The sequence below is a fragment of the Anopheles merus genome, unplaced genomic scaffold, assembly GCF_017562075.2.
Source record: "Anopheles merus strain MAF unplaced genomic scaffold, AmerM5.1 LNR4000672, whole genome shotgun sequence".
NCBI lineage: Eukaryota > Metazoa > Arthropoda > Insecta > Diptera > Culicidae > Anopheles > Anopheles merus.
This window is the reverse complement of record NW_024428252.1, coordinates 1-15,467: the sequence shown is the minus strand read 5'-3', so window position 1 is coordinate 15,467 and position 15,467 is coordinate 1. Positions and strand designations below refer to the sequence as shown.

The 15,467-nt window shown below is 51.6% G+C and overlaps 3 protein-coding genes and 1 pseudogene across 3 annotated transcripts; 1 reads left to right on the top strand and 3 right to left on the bottom strand.

Moving 5' to 3' along the window:
- Positions 1–5: 5 nt before the first annotated feature.
- LOC121602875 (poly(A) RNA polymerase, mitochondrial-like) lies at positions 6–2,247 on the bottom strand. The gene is made up of 2 exons (XM_041931636.1): positions 1,954–2,247; positions 6–1,873 (listed from the first exon to the last, which is right to left on the bottom strand). The coding sequence occupies exons 1-2, from the start codon at positions 2,087–2,089 to the stop codon at positions 108–110; spliced, it is 1,902 nt and encodes a 633-aa protein (XP_041787570.1). The 5' UTR covers positions 2,090–2,247; the 3' UTR covers positions 6–107.
- A 299-nt stretch (positions 2,248–2,546) lies between these two features.
- Positions 2,547–5,179, top strand: LOC121602878 (ESF1 homolog). Its single transcript, XM_041931637.1, has 2 exons — positions 2,547–3,405; positions 3,475–5,179. The coding sequence occupies exons 1-2, from the start codon at positions 2,656–2,658 to the stop codon at positions 5,068–5,070; spliced, it is 2,346 nt and encodes a 781-aa protein (XP_041787571.1). The 5' UTR covers positions 2,547–2,655; the 3' UTR covers positions 5,071–5,179.
- A 223-nt stretch (positions 5,180–5,402) lies between these two features.
- Positions 5,403–6,832, bottom strand: LOC121602879 (deoxyribonuclease-2-alpha-like). The gene is given in 3 exon segments (XM_041931638.1): positions 5,403–6,120; positions 6,123–6,472; positions 6,546–6,832. Coding segments are annotated over 3 exon segments (1,143 nt in total). The 5' UTR covers positions 6,674–6,832; the 3' UTR covers positions 5,403–5,455.
- Positions 6,833–8,684: 1,852 nt separating this feature from the next.
- Positions 8,685–12,503, bottom strand: LOC121602877 (annotated as a pseudogene).
- Between the last annotated feature and the right edge of the window lie 2,964 nt (positions 12,504–15,467).

Below are 15,467 nucleotides of genomic sequence, written 5' to 3'. Positions count from 1 at the left end.
TCTTCTCATCTGGATTTCCGCTAGCTCGTTAGTGTGTCGTCACTCACTTTTATTAACTTCCCCGCAAACTAACCTAACACTTCTCGCCCCAACGACTCCCCCCCCTATCACCGCCGTTTCGTGTTTCGCTTTAGCTTTACGCCCGTGCCTTCAATCGGGGAAGATGTCCTCGGTTCGACGCCGCCCGTTCGATTACTGCTACCACCACCTCCCGCTCCCAGCTTGTGCAGTTCCGCCTTTGTCGCACGCTGTATGGCCGCCACCTGGCTCTTAACGGCCGGGTTGCGATACTGTGTCGGTGCGTCCGCCGGCACCTCATCGAAGATGTCCTTCACATTCAGCAGCCGTTTGGTGAAGAACATCTGCGGCGTAATGCGCTCCTGCTGCTTCGGTCCGAACAGGCTCACGAGACCCCACGGTTCGGTCGGTGCGCCCGTTTCCTTCCCATGCGCTTCCAGCAGCCACACCGCATTGCGTACCTGCATCCGAAACAGTTCCGTCTCCTCGAGATTAACGTTCTTGCTCACGTTCAGCACCGTTTCCAGCGGGTTCACGATGTACATCGGGCTGTGGTCGGGTTTCAGTATAGTGGAGCCGAGGTTGAGACTGATTGCGCGCTGGCTGAAGTCAAACTGTGAGTAAAACTCGAAAAACTGCACCAACAGCTGCTCGAGCGTCGCCTCGTTCTCGCTACGGAACGAACCGTAGATGGAAGAATTTTTAAGGAACGTGTAGGCCCATTCGCTTTCCCCCTCGCCGAACCGCGTGACCGGCGTGCTGCTTGGCGATGTGAAGCTGGCACTGAGCTGAATCAGTCGGTTGATCGACGGTAGCACGGGGCGGGCCAGCTGCTGCAGGAAGTACATGACCAGCATGGTGAGCGAAAAGTTTGTAATCCAGTAGCCGGGCGTTTGATTCGTCAGCCCGACCGACTGTGCCCAGCGGCGCACGCAGAACGTGAGCGGACGGACCCGGGCGTCCAGCTGGCCGAACAGGTACAGCAGCTCGGACATGTACACGCCCGCCGTATTGTTCATGGTGAGGTCAATCTCCAGGTCCAAATGCTCGTGGTGGTACTTGACGATCGGCACCCGCGCCTTCAGTATCCGGCGCACACTGTTCACGCCCGGTAGAAACAGTTGCAGCACGTCACCGATCGATTCCAGCTGCCGCTGTACCTGCGTCCGCTCGTTCGGGTTGGTTGCTTTGGTGTGATACACGAGCCGTGAGTTTCGATCCGGCGGTTCCCCGGACCGGGAGTCCAGATCCATTATCACGTCCAGGTCGCAGCCCATCCGGCCGTACCCGTTGACGGAGGACCCGAACGGATGCGCCACTGCCTGGGGGAACATTCCCTGCAGGGAAGATTCCAACTGTCGCACGGCTAGGAAACGCAACCGTTTGCCGAGATCGTTAAGCTTCGTAACGCGGTGCAGAATGGTCACCTGGTCGTCGATGCTTTCCGCCGCCGTCAGGAGCCCATTCAGTTCCGCCTCCTGTATCGGCCGGGTGCCGTCGATCAGGGCAAGCGACCGGTTCGGTTCCTCCTGCGCAATCAGCTTCGGTTTGGGGCCGGTGCGGAACCAGAGAAAGATTGACCGGGCCCGGACACCTGGTCGCTCGGTACTGAACACACCGGACTGCATGGCCGCATCCGCCTCGGCGGACGAGCCGAACTCGAGCAGTATGTAATGGCAATCGCCATCCCCGTCGCCATCCACGCGGTAGTGGTGCGAGCTTTGGATTGTGCCAAACTGTGAGCAATAGTGGTACAGCTCGTTGTATGATCGTTCCGAGCTCACCTGCACCAGTATGCTCTTTCTCGCTTCCGCACGGCGGGTGGAAAGCATTGTGTCGAACGTTCGCACATTGGCTACAACATATAAAAACAAACGAAAAATTAATGTGCAACTCTCCCTGTAAATGCAGCATTTGTATCCACGTTTGCATTACCACTGCAATGCCGTATCGGCCAGCATAAGGGTGATCGTTGTTGTCTCCCGGTCGGTGGCACTAGTATCTGCCGGATGTGACCATACCCGATGAGCGCTCGTTTAGAACGAGCTGTAGTGCGGTATATGTGAAGCATGCTGGCAGTACCGGGCGGTTGATCGGCACTCTGGCTAAGAATCGGCCAACCGGCGAGCTAAAACCCTTATTTACACACTAAATTTTGCGAAACAACACAACTTTTCTGTTACATGATGTGTGTGTATGTTTTCAACGTCTACTGTCAGAGCTGCCTGTTCCAATACAATCCACTGTCAGTGGTGGTGTTTTTAGGTTAGGAAACCCAACATTGCACTCAAAGTGGGGAGCACGGACATTCAAACGATAGTTTACCAACAATTCGATGAGAAATTTATTCATAGTACATGCCATAACCATTATTTCATTATTACGCAACATATATCAGTTGAGAACATTTAAATAATAGAAGAAAATCATTTGATTTCTCATAACCCAGTTTTACAGTGTACCAGCATTGGGTTAGTTTTTTCACTGGGTTTTATTTACGTGCTCTGAACGCTTCTGTCAACCCGTCCATGCCGTATTGTTTACATTCGCGTTGCAGTGCCGTTTCTCGCGGTGAAAATCATATGAAACCGGTGCATTTTACCATTCCTACCTAGTTCAGTTCGTTTGTCAATCGCGATGAAGGACGCAAAGAAAAAATCCGGCCCCGCCGGCAAAGGAAAGGGTGATAAAGCAGCTAAAAAACAAGCAAACAGCTCGACCCAGCAATCCAACGGCAACGGTAATGCGCCGAAGATGTGGGACGACGACCGGTTCGCCCATCTGATCAACAACCCGCGCTACCATGGCATGCCAAAGTCGAAGAAAACGGTCAAAATCGATAGCCGCTTCAAGGCCATGTTCGACGATGAGCGGTTCAATCAGAAGGCCACGATGGATAAGTACGGCCGGAAGATTAAGAAAACGGACTCGGACTTGATGCGCAAGTTTTACCATCTCGATTCGGATGAGGAGAACGAAGAGGAAGCGGCCCGCGAGCGGGAACGGGAGGAGCGGGCGATGGAGGGTCGGGCCGGATCGGAATCGGATGAAGGTGCCGAAGGGTTGCAGCTGACGAAGGAGGAAAAGAAAGCGGGCCTGTCGGGCAAGGTGAAGGACCGGCTAAAGGATTTGGAGGTGGATTTTGCACGTGGAGAAGGGTTGCTGGAGTCTTCCTCCGACGACGATTCGGACGGTGATGAGGAGGAGGAACAGGATGTGTTCATTGAGCACGTGTGGGGCGAGCTGGATGCGGAAGCGGAGCGGACGGAAGAATCCACCCGACGGTTGGCCGTCTGCCATATGGACTGGGACCGTATCCGGGCGGTGGATGTAATGGTGCTGCTGAGCTCATTTCTTCCCCCGGGTTCGGCCATCAAGAGTGTAACGGTAAGAGTATGCACGAGGGAAATTTATACATGAGAGAATTTTATTTTTATTTTTGTCCGATTTCCGTAGATTTATCCATCGGAGTATGGCAAACAGCGCATGAAGGAAGAGGAGGAACGAGGCCCGCAGGAGTTGACTGTCCGCACGATTGAAAACTCCGACGAAGAGGAGGAGGATGAAGAGGTACAGAAGGAACGGTTGCGCGAATATCAGCTTAATCGGTTAAAATATTACTATGCCGTCGTGGAGTGCGATTCGGTCGCGACGGCCGATAAGATCTACAAGGAGTGCGACGGCATCGAGTACGAAAGTACGGCTAACAAGCTAGACCTGCGCTTCATTCCGGACGATATGGAGTTTGACGATGCGCCGAAGGATCGCTGTACCGAGCTGCCGGAGGTGGGCAAGTACGTGCCGCGTATCTTCGGCACGGCCGCACTGCACCAGTCGAAGGTGGAGCTGACGTGGGACGAGAACGATCTCGAGCGGAAGGAGTTCAACGAGAAGCTGCGGGACGGCAAGTGGGCAGATCTGCCCGAGGCCGAGCTGAAGAAGTACGTGGTGTGTTCGAGCAGCGACGAGGAGGGCGAAGATGAGGATGGTTTGGGCAGTAGAAAATCCAAGCGTCCGGTCGTACGAGTCGGACCAGTGGGCAGTGATAGTGATTCTGGGGAGGAGGAGAATGGCGACGGTACCGACTCGGACGGTGAGCCGAAGGGAAGCCGTAAGGAGAAAATGATCGCAAAGTATCGTGCTCTGCTGAACGACATCAAAGAACAGGAGAGGGAGCAGGAAGAAGACAAGGTCGGCCTGGAGTTCAGCTGGAAGGTGAACGGGGAGGAGGAAGACGAAGCAAACAACGATCAGTCCGATGCCGAATCGGACGATGAACCCGCCAAGCCACCCAAGGACGATGTGAATCCGTTCGAGAAGATTCTGCAAAAGAAGAAGGAGAAAAACAAGCGCCGAAAGGAGCTGAAGAAGCGCCGGAAGCGCGGCGAACTGGATGGTTCGGGCGCGGAAGCCACCGAGGACGACAGCTCCGAGGATGATCTGCCGCACGGTGTCGATCTAAACGATCCATTCTTTGCGAGCGCTTTCGACGAGAAAGAGTTCGGCGTGGGTCAAACGAAGCAAAAATCGAAACAGAAGGAGCGCGAAGCGATCAAGCGAGCCAAGGAGGAGGAGGAACGGGAGGCGGAGGAAAACGAACGGCGCCGGGCGGAGCTGGAGCTAATGCTGGACGATGGCGAGGACAATCGGGCACACTTTAATCTGCGCGCCATTCAGGAGCGTGAAATCGATCTGCGCACGGTGTCGAAGTCGAAGCGGCGCGCCCTGCTGAAGAAGAGCCGGCGGGAGATCGAGGAGCAGCGAAATCGGAAGGCGGCAGCGGACGATTTTGAGGTGAACACGGAGGATCCCCGGTTCAGTGCGATCTACTCGAAGCCTGACTTTAGTATCGATCCGACGAATCCGGCATTTAAGAAGACGAAAGCGATGGAGCGGCTGATCGAGACGAAGCTGCGCAAGCGCCAGCTGGCAGAGAACGATGTGAGGGAGGAGAATGGGAAGGTGGTGCAGCCGGTTGAGAAGGTGGCAAAGCGGGACGTCTCCACGACCATGCTGGTGAAGAGCATCAAGCGGAAGATAGGAAAGGCGTAATCCGGTGGGATTTAGTTGGGAGGAACAGTAAGTGTTTGCATTTGTTCTAATAAAATCATTAAACAATAGATAAGGAAATGAGTTTGTTAGTGTTTTGGAACCGTAGACCGACATTAATTTACAATTATTGGTAATTAGTTTACGTACCTTTGGTGAAGCATGGCTGGAGTACGAGTCCTGTCGATTGTTGCTAGGGGATACTTTTATCCATGGCACACTACACTACGGACAAAAGGTAAGCATGCAACTAAAATTCTACAGCACTTAAACAAACTAACACACTACTGCTACTTGTGCTACACAACTAAGAGGCACTTTAAAACACGCTTACATATTAAAAAACTTCCGTATATTTCTCCTACACGACGTACTTCACTCGTTTCTTTCACTTCGGACACGGTTCGACCTCATCGATCATGCCGCGGTACAGTTCGGCCACCAGCTTCGACGACTGGCATACGCTGCCACCGCCCCGCTGCTTCTGGTGCTCCTGCCTGTTAATGTCTCCGACACAAATCCATTCTTTCGCATCCTTCACTCCACCATCACCACCCGCACCACCTACTGCCCACTTCGAGTGATCTTTCAGCGTGGAAAACCGATCCTCCCGCCCAACAGACACTTCACGCACATTCAGCACACTGTGCCGGCGCCGGCGGCCATCCGATGAGCAGTCACTCGGCAGATTGCCACTGCCGTGTTGCCAGCTTTCCACCATCAACCCCACATCCAGTGCCGGCGCAATCCAGTCCGCGTACAGCTCCTTCCCAAAGTGGCGACTTTTCGCGAACGTCACAAACTCCACACCGGCCCGGGATTGGATCGTTTGGGCGCTGTAAAACGGTGGCGACTTATCGACCGGTGCCATCTGGGCGGCACGCTGTAGCGTAGGGAAGCGGGCCGCCAATGCCGCTGGAACGCTCTTCGAATACACCGTCACCTCGTTGAACAGCAGCTGCCTGGCAACGGTTTCCATCTGCGTTGCGTTCAGCGAAATGCACAGGAAGCTTTGCCCGTACATCATGCCGGTGTGCGGGTATCCGTAATCGGTCCCAATGGCTGTGGAAATTTTGGGACGGAGTGAATCAACCAATAGCCCGCGGTACCGTCCGTACTGACGACACCCTTCGTGTGGCCACGCTCCATGTCGACCGGTGCGTTCGCGGGTTCATCGTTGTACAGGATCGTGAAGACGGTGGACGGATGCCGGCCGGAGGGTGTAATCGTGCGGCCGGGTGCACTTTCGGACTGGTTCACGCTGTACTGGGCAGTGTGCCATTGTAGTGGTGATCCTTTGGTGTGCTTTCCACCGCCATCCTTCGACGATACGAACGTGTACCGCAACCCGTTGGTCGGGGAGTCTCGCTCGGAAGACTCCTTCGGTAGCTTGTATAGGTAATACCTAGCGCGAAGAGGAAGAAGAAGGACATTACAAAAGGAAGCAAAATGAATTGAAAACGGAAGCATTTATTTACCAATCAACCAATTCGCCCGTTTCCAAACGACAACCAAGGACTTCGTCGGGCGGGGCAGAAGATTGTCCGTAAGCGATCTTGGCCACTTGTAACACACCACCGAGACACAGCCACAAACGGAGCATCATTTCAGAAACACGTCCATCCGAATCAAGTTAGCAAACAAAACTGCAGCAAGCGTCGCTTTTTGTTGCAGGTAAAGGATAAACTACACTGCGTCAAGCAAAATGGTGTACAGGTGAAGCGATTTGTGTATCCTTTTCTCTCTTTCACGCTTTCTCTATCTCGCAGTGATCACGCAGATATCTATCGATTTTGCACCTATGGGAATCGACCTATGGGAATAGGACTAAATAAATGAAAAAAGGTCGATTTTGTAAGAAGAACAATAACTCATATTTTCTATATAAATTCTACGAAATTTCCTACGCTAATTTCTACAATAATTTCCTACGCTAATCTCATTTTTGTTTGTTGACTGGAACTGGAATTTTATTGGTTATTTTGTTTTGTTAAAATGGCATGGATTTATTATCTACAATGCAATGTAATATATAAATTAGTACACTTATAGAACAATAACAAACCGGATTGCAATACGTCCATCGTACGGGTCGGTCGGGAGCGAAGATGCCGTAACTCGTCACTCTCTCGCTGATAGCGCGTATCATTGGGAGTGATCGGCTTATCCGTCAACCGATCAATAATCGCGATACAGGGTGCTCCCAACAGGTTCCATACCCAGACCAAGTCTAAGTATCGTTCCGATTCCGAATCCGGAACAGTTCCAGGTACTGTTTTTGAAATAAATGAGATCGAGAGCTATTTCTGGATCCGTATGGGATCATGATCGGTTCCAGGACCGGTATGGGTTCACGACTGATATAGAACCATGAGTAGTTCCAGGACCGGTATGGGTTTGATGTCAGTTCCAAGTCCGGTATGGATTCAGTACCAGTTTCAGGGCCGGTATGGGTTCATGATAGGTTCGAGGACCGGTATGGGTTCATGATAGATTCTAGGACCGGTATGAGTTCTAGATCGGTTCCAGGACCGGTATGAGTTCATGATCAGTTCCAGGACCGGTTTGGTTTATCATAGGTTACAGGACCGGTATGGGTTCATGATAGGTTCCAGGATCGCTTTGGGTTCATGATAGGTTCTAGAGCCGGTATGGGTTCAGTATCAGTTCCACCATCATTATGGGTTCATGATATGTTCCAGGGAAGGTATGGATACATGATCAGTTCGAGGACCGTTATGATCAGTATTGGTTCCTGGAACTCATAAGTAACTCATTTTAATTGGGTTTCGCGACCTTTGTTCTCGTCGTACTCTTTACAGTAAAGGGGATCTTTGAAATTTCGTTGCGTAGTCCTGTAACCTGGCCAAATTAACTATATTAAAAAAGTCGTCCCATGCATAAGAGAACAACACTCCACATGAGCATCACGCAGACACCCTTTAATCAAGCAAGATTAAATATAAAATAAGCACATATTTCGGATAGTCTCAAGTAGAAACGACAAATCAAGTAACAACGAGATAGTCACCATTAACATTCCTAATAAATTATCCATTTTTATTGTACATTTTGACTTATTTATGCGATCGGGTCGTTTGTTACAACGGTAAATTTGTTTTGGGTTTGTCTTCCGCACTCGATTTTGTTGCATTTCCTACAGCACCAGCATTTGTGAGATGGATCCACCATACACACACACACACTCACAAAATTGTATTTTTTTGGGGTATCGTCGTCGTCGTCTTCGTCATCGAGGTTGTCTTCGGTGTTAAATTTTAAACCGTATCTGCTGCAGACACTTTCAGCGACCTTCTGTAGGGCAACGAGAGGGAAAATGAAGAGGATCGAGGAAGCAGTAGTAAAAGGAAATGTATGCAGTAGTGCAGCTTGCTTTACAACGGGCAACAGAATTCTCTAAGCCTTGGGTGAAAAGGCAGCTTCCGTAGTTGCAACAAGGCAGGAGTGTGTAAAGGAATTGCACTTCAACCTCTCACTGGGACGTGTGCACTTTTGCTTGATTTTCCTACAGAGAGGAGGGGGAAATGTTGGTTCGTGGTTGCCACTTTCGTTGGACTCCTTTCGTTTGCTCTGTGTAACCGAAGGTCGCTTCTTTGAAGAAGTTTTTTTTTTTAAGAAAACAATGTTCTTAACCGTTTGCTACAACCGCAAACGCAGCACAGCCCTGACGGAGTTACAATTAGCTCTAAAACTTTGCGGTTGTGTTGCGCCGTTTGTTCGCTTCAAACCATTTTGTTCTTCGGTGGCCCCCCACCGGTGCTGCTCGCTTCTGCCCGTGCCGCTGGACGATGTTGTGTCGGTGGCGGTACTACCTCCGCTGCCGCTGTGCCTGGTGCTCCATTAATACTGGCATTTTTCTTACGCTCCTCCACCACCTTCTGCAGTGCGTCCGCGTCGATAATCGCTGTACCGTCGTCGAGCTGCTGCGTGCGAGTAGAGGAGAGAAGGAATTCACCCAATGAAACAGGATGTGGTTGGAGTGGGACCGCACATGCAAACATGCACACAACACACACACAGACAGACAGACAGACAGACAGACAGACAGACAGACAGACAGCCCCTCGGTCCGTGCTCGGCGGTACGGTATGAAGCGCGAACCTTAACCGGGCAACGGGAAAATGAATGCGGGGCGCGTTTGGGTCTTAATGAAGGAAAGCTTAAGATCGTACGATCACAGGCAGCGTCACAACAGTCCTACTGATAGCGTCTCATCAGCCTATTCAACACCGTCTCCCACCAACAGCAACGGATACAAGGGGGGCAGAGAAGCATTGCGCACTTCAACGATCCGTGCCTCATTTCGGCGGCACTCCCGTCGACGAGGAAGGTTGGTGGTGGTGGTGGTGGTGGCGGGGATGATGAAGTCGATGAAGACGGTGACGGTGGTAGCTGGGGCATTGCATCAGAACTGACCTGCTTCGTCGAGGCCGTGGTGCTTGGCGCTGGCGGTGGCGCCAGCGAGCTTAGATCCGTAGCCTTATCCGTAAGCTCGAGCAGCTTTTCCTTCTCCTTTTCTTCTGCTCCTTTTGCTTCTCTTTGCTTCCAGGCTCTTGGTGAGCGCTTTCTCGATCTTGTCTTCCGCCTCCAGCTCCTCCTCCTTGTCCAGCAGATCGATCAGCTCGTCCACCTGTTTCGCGTTCAGCTTCACGTTCTCCTTGCCGATCGTTTCGATGACCTGATGGTGGGGAAGCATGTACAAATTGCACGATTATAAATAGCTGGAACGCTTACTGATTTTCAAAGTGGGAGCTATGACACCTACCTTCAACACGTCCTCCACCTTAATTTGGCCATCCTGATCGTCATCAATTTTGCCGAGAATCTTAGAAATTTGATCTAACCGCGAATCGTCCGTAACGTTCTGGATCTGCAATTGGGGAAATTAAAATGTAATGCTCCCTTCACAGATGCTAAAGAAATTCCCGATCCCCCCTTACCTTCTTGATGGCCGACATCAGCTCGTCTATCCGCACCAGCTCCTCGTCGGCTGCCGGCGGTTTCTGTACCTCTTCGCTCTGCTCGGCCGCGTGCACCTTCTCCTTTAGCTGCTTCTCCTTGCGCTCCAGCTCCGTCAGTACCGTGTCCATGCGGTTGATCATCGAGTTGACCTTCTTGAACAGCAGTTTCGCGGCACGCGATTCCTTCACCTGTACCTCTTCCTGATTGCTGGCAGCAGTGACAACCTGAAACCCCGATTCGTGTCAATTTATTTCCTTCACTTTTAGGTGCTCTTCTCACCCCCACTGCACCACACTTACCTCCTGTAGCTCCTGCACATCCTCCTGGTAGTCGGCAATCTCTTCCTTCAGGTCCGGATCTCCTCCTTCTCCACCAGCAGCGACTTTTTGTCCTTGCTCAGCGTGCCCAGCGCATCGCCCAGCACCTCCAGATCTTTGCTCGAAATCTCCTCCACCGTGTGCGGCTGCGGAGGGATCTTGTCCAGCACGATCGTCGTTGCCGGTGCCGGCGCAAAGATAATCTCCGGCTGCTCCGGGCGACCGTACCCGGCTCGACCGTCTTGCCATCGGCCGTCAGGACCGGAGCGCCGTCGACCAGCTCCTGCTGCTCCTTTTGCTTTTCCTTCTCCTCCTCGCGCTCCTCCTTAATCTTGCGTTCCTCCTCCTTGATCACCTCGATCTTCGTCTTGTTGTCGATCTTACCCTCCCGTTCGCCGATGGCCGCCTTCGTGACGTCGCCACCGAGTCGGGCAGGGACGAGATCGTCGCCTTCAGCTTATCGCCCGTGGTAATTCTCCGGCAGCACAAGCGCCCGGGACAGTAGCAGCAGCGACGGTGGCACCTTCTCGTTCAGGCTCAGATTGATCCACTCCTGCAGCTGCGACTTGAGCCGCTCCTCCGAGGCGCCGTACGCACGCATACCGCGCGCCCGGCAGGCGGCCTGCAGCTCGGACAGGTTCAGGGACGCGATGCCCTCCTTCTGGATGGTGCGATCGTCGGCCGCCAGGTTGCGCAGCTTCAGGCGCAGCTGGAACCGCAGCAAGTTCGATGTGCCGATCGGTGACACCTCCAGTACGCGGCACAGCGCCTGCAGCTGCTGGCGGTTGAGCGAGTCGAGCGTAATTTCGTCCTCGAACAGTTTGGAAAACTTCAGTATCTCCTCGTTCGAGATGGTAAAGTTCTCCGTCGTCCGGATGCGGGTAAAGAACTCGCTAAAGTCCTTGGCCGCCTGCGACCGGTGCTCCTTGTTCTGGACCGCCATGTCGTCGAGCGTCTTCTGCAGGAACTTGGCCATCTCGATCTTCACCTTGAGGTTCTGCTTGATCTTGTCCTCCCGCTCGGTCGCGGTCTGGAAGGTGGAGGGCAGCATGCCCGGGAACAGCTTGATCGCGAGCGGCAGCAGCAGCTCCATAAACGGCACGATGATAAACACCGAGAACGGCACGAGCCGGAACAGATCGGAGGTCGTCCGGATGAGCAGCTTGTGCTCGCGGCGCGTCAACGTTTTCCCATTAAGTACGCGCCAAAGCAGCTTCCGGCTAATGTTGATGTCGATGAACAGCAACCGAAAGCCGTGGTAGTAGTGCACCAGCTCGGCCCATATGCGCTGCTTCAGGGTTTTCTTCACAACCGGGGCGGCCGCGACAACGGCGGCCGCTGGTGCCGGGGCTTGCGATTGTGCGTCCGCGCTAGCGCCGGTACTGGCACCGACCGGAGCGTTCGCTGCGCTCGTACCAAGGTCGGTAAGTACTTTCGACGTTGCCGCGGTTGGTGCTGCAGCAGCTCCGTTCGATACACCATTGGCGAGCTGCTGCTGCTGCTGTTGTTGCTGCTGCTGTTCTTTTTCTTTCTTTTTTAGCGTTTGTACCGTGACTTCAACCTTGGAGGACGGTTGATCGCCAAGCCAGCTGGTGGTGGAAATGCATCTGATGCTTGGCGGACCCGGCAGCACTGTTCCACACCTGTAGCCGAGCGCATCGAGCAACGGCACACCGCCATCCTGCCGGACTCCACCGGCCGGTGTCCAGGTTCTGCTGCCGGTGCTTCCGCTGAAGATCGTGTGCGGCTGCAGCAAGCTGTCGTACTGTGCGCTGATAAGCCCGATGGGTCGTTTCGTGCGATAGCTGACGAATCGTACCCGCACGTTGGCTGAAATAAAAAGATAAATTTATTTATTAGAAGAGAAAAATCACAATGATCAATATGATAAAAGATCATAAATTAAAAATAAATAAAATTTAAAAGAAAATTGCACCAATCTCGGGCTCAATATCAGCTGATCCGATCGGCTTATCAACACCCTCTTTGCAGTGTTTATAATTCAAATAATTCAACACCTTACCAAGATGCACCGGCACGGCAAAGTGACCCAAAACCAGCAACGCCATCATTGCAGCCTCGTTCGGTTTGCAAAACCGCCACTACCAAAGCAAACACTCAAATCCACCTTCGATCCAGATAAGATGGATTGGTTTGGTTCGATTTGCTGATTGCCGCACGTTTGGTAGTTTGGTCCCCGAAGCAAAGTCAGCAACACAACACATCCACACCGTCCACGGGGACTTACTAAGCACAGGTGAAAGTCCGAGTAAGAGCCACTGACGTCTTAACCTTCCTTGCTTAACCTTTGTGTCTGTTACCGTGAACTTCCTTTCTCTCGTTCGGTTTCGTTCGGAAGCGTTCCAAACAAAGGGAAAGATATTTGAATGTGCAAGAAAGCAAGATTCCAGCACGCAGGTGTAATCTTCTCTCAATTCAACTGATCTTCCCTTGGTGCGGTAACACTATTTTTGCATATTGCTCTCGCGAAAGCGCCCCTACACCCGACGCGGTTGATCGATCTTGACTGGGCGGCAGTGAGAATCGTGCCTGGCTACGCCGACCCTTTTTCGAGCCGTCGCTGCTGCCGTCGGTACGCCAACGGCTGTAGACAGTTGGACGACTTGGTCAGCGACCGGCCAGCGACGACTGTAGACACACACACACAGTATCGCGTTTATTTATAAGCCATGTTGGTGTATGTTGTCAGGCCCTCATCACCGTAACTGGCCGGAGCGATTTGGTGGGAAGGAGAGAAGGAGAACTTTGAATCGGATATACTTAGGAAAATGAAGAGAATATGTGCAAAGCGTACTTTTGAGCACACCAACACACATTGATTTTTGCTTTTGCGCTTTTTAAACTGTTTATGGATTTATTAATATGTTTTACCTTTATGAAGAGGCTTTTTTTCGTCCGTGAAGCAAAACAAATCTCAAACAAGCTAAAATTATCCCCAGCCGGCATTGGTGTGACATTATTTCGTTATCTTTAGCAACCAAACCACTTTATCGCCGATATCTGCCACTGTCGGTCTTGCGCTTTGATAAGATTCAAAGACAAGGCCAGCAACGGGGCTGTGTGTTAATCGATTCTAAAAACGCAACTAATGAGTGGAGTGTTACAGAAACGTACAGCTCAAAAAACGCGACACAACCACATTTCACGATCGCTTCCATTATAAGTAGCGCGTGAAAAATAAAGCAAATACGTTGGACGACGCTACCACAACAGATGTGCGTCACCCGCGAGGCGGCATCATCTTAAACCCAGTCTTTGTAGACCATTTGCCGTCGTACTGGTGGGCCTTTCCATTTTCTGCCATCCCAAATTGACGCGTTCGGGTTGTCAGTCAAATATGCTTGGTCCTGGTGTGGCCAGCACTGTGGTACGCCTGATGAAACCAAGCCTTATATAGGTCAACAGTTCAACGTACTCTGTGCGCGAAAGTAACACAATCGCGATCGTACAGCAAGTGAAGAATTGTACAAAACCGCAAGACACGATCAATGAAGCGCTGCATAAATAAAGCACATGGCAGGCACCATGTGCTTTCGCAACAACAAAATCAACACACATTGTGACACATCTTTGCGCTCACTCCCCCCATCGAAGGTCAGGGATGATCGTTAGGCTTATAGGCTCGTGGGTTTGATTGGTCGCGATTTTACCCTCCTTTCTGGTGAACGATCGGCACCCTCGTGTGCGATAGGGAATGGAGCAGAACGTGCTGCTGCTGCAGCACGCAAGTGCGCATGTGTACGGGAGCCAAGTGGGAAGATAGCACGCGCCAACATCGTGCAAGAAGGGGCATACAAAATAAAAAAAAAGGAAAAACGAGTCGCCACTCCGAGCCGCAAACACTTGCAACAGCTGATCGCGAACGATCGAGGGAATGTGTGTTGCTTGGGAAATTTCGTTCTGTGTGTGTGTGTATTGGGCAGGGTAAATGATCCCGACCGTCGCAAGATGATGCTGTGCGCGCAAGAGAGCGCGCGAACACAGAAACTGCAAGTGGTTGCGACGCTGGTGCGCAGCAAAAAGAAAAGAAAAAAAACTGTGGCCCAATGGGGTGACCCCCCCCCCCCTCGTGGTGAATGCATGTATTGGTGCAAACGTGCCCAGTGGGGCCGATGTTTTACTTCTATAGCGATTAGAAAAGCGGGCACAACTCACAGATGATTGTCCCAGCCCCCGACGAAAGGGGTTCTCGTTTGCACACACTCACACAAATTGCAATACGATGAAAGAGAGAGAGAAGCAAAAAAAAACAAACAAAAAAAAACGAGCAAGATCAACAGGGAAGAAAGCATCTGCTTGTGTGTGTGCATTTTGCAACGCCAAAGCGCAGCGGAAGAAAGAAACATCATCAGCTGTTGATCATGATGATCGCCCGAATCAGTATGTATTGAAACCAGAACGGCTCTTTAAGCGGGAACCACTTTTTTACATTTCAATTGGCAAACGGTTGATTGATTGCTACAAAGCGGGCCATGGTTTTTTCTTCGAGTTTTCTTTTTTTTTACTTCCTCTCGGTCCCCGCTTCAAGTGTGTTGGCTGGCATCCGCTCAACCATGGCAACACACGGGCAAAGATCAACGATGATTTGTTGTCTAAGAATACTTTGACGGTGAAGAGTGTGTCATTTCAGGTACATTCATTCAAGCTTTGTGAGGAAAGAAAAGCCCTGCAAAATACAAACAAATTTATCGTTGTGCTTTGTATAGTTCAATTGATAATAATTTGTACCGTTCTGTTAGGCTGCACAAAGAAATTATTTTGTGTGATTAATTTCAACATTACCATTCATCATCGTGTTTTCCCTCACGATAATACACTGGCCACGGTTTGTCCATTATCAATCAATCCGCAAGCATGAAACAAAGAGCAAACACACCCGTTACCAACCACCTCCCGCTTACGGCCACGGCCATGGTCAACAATCCGGTTGGTGCTGGCATTGCCGTTACGACCCCACCGGCCGCTCATTGGTATTGGTCTCCTTCTAACGGGCATTTGCTTCTTCACGCTTTCCGCGATCATACGATCCCCCGCTAAACAAGGCGCAGATTCACCCTTGTGTGCTGAACTTGCACTTAA

Coding starts and splice junctions, on each gene's coding strand:
- LOC121602875 (XM_041931636.1), bottom strand. CDS start 2,089: ATGCTTCACATATACCGCACTACAGCTCGTTCTAAACGAGCGCTCATC. Junction 1,874..1,953: donor GCCGATACGGCATTGCAGTG/GTAATGCAAACG, acceptor TATATGTTGTAG/CCAATGTGCGAACGTTCGAC.
- LOC121602878 (XM_041931637.1), top strand. CDS start 2,656: ATGAAGGACGCAAAGAAAAAATCCGGCCCCGCCGGCAAAGGAAAGGGT. Junction 3,406..3,474: donor CGGCCATCAAGAGTGTAACG/GTAAGAGTATGC, acceptor CGATTTCCGTAG/ATTTATCCATCGGAGTATGG.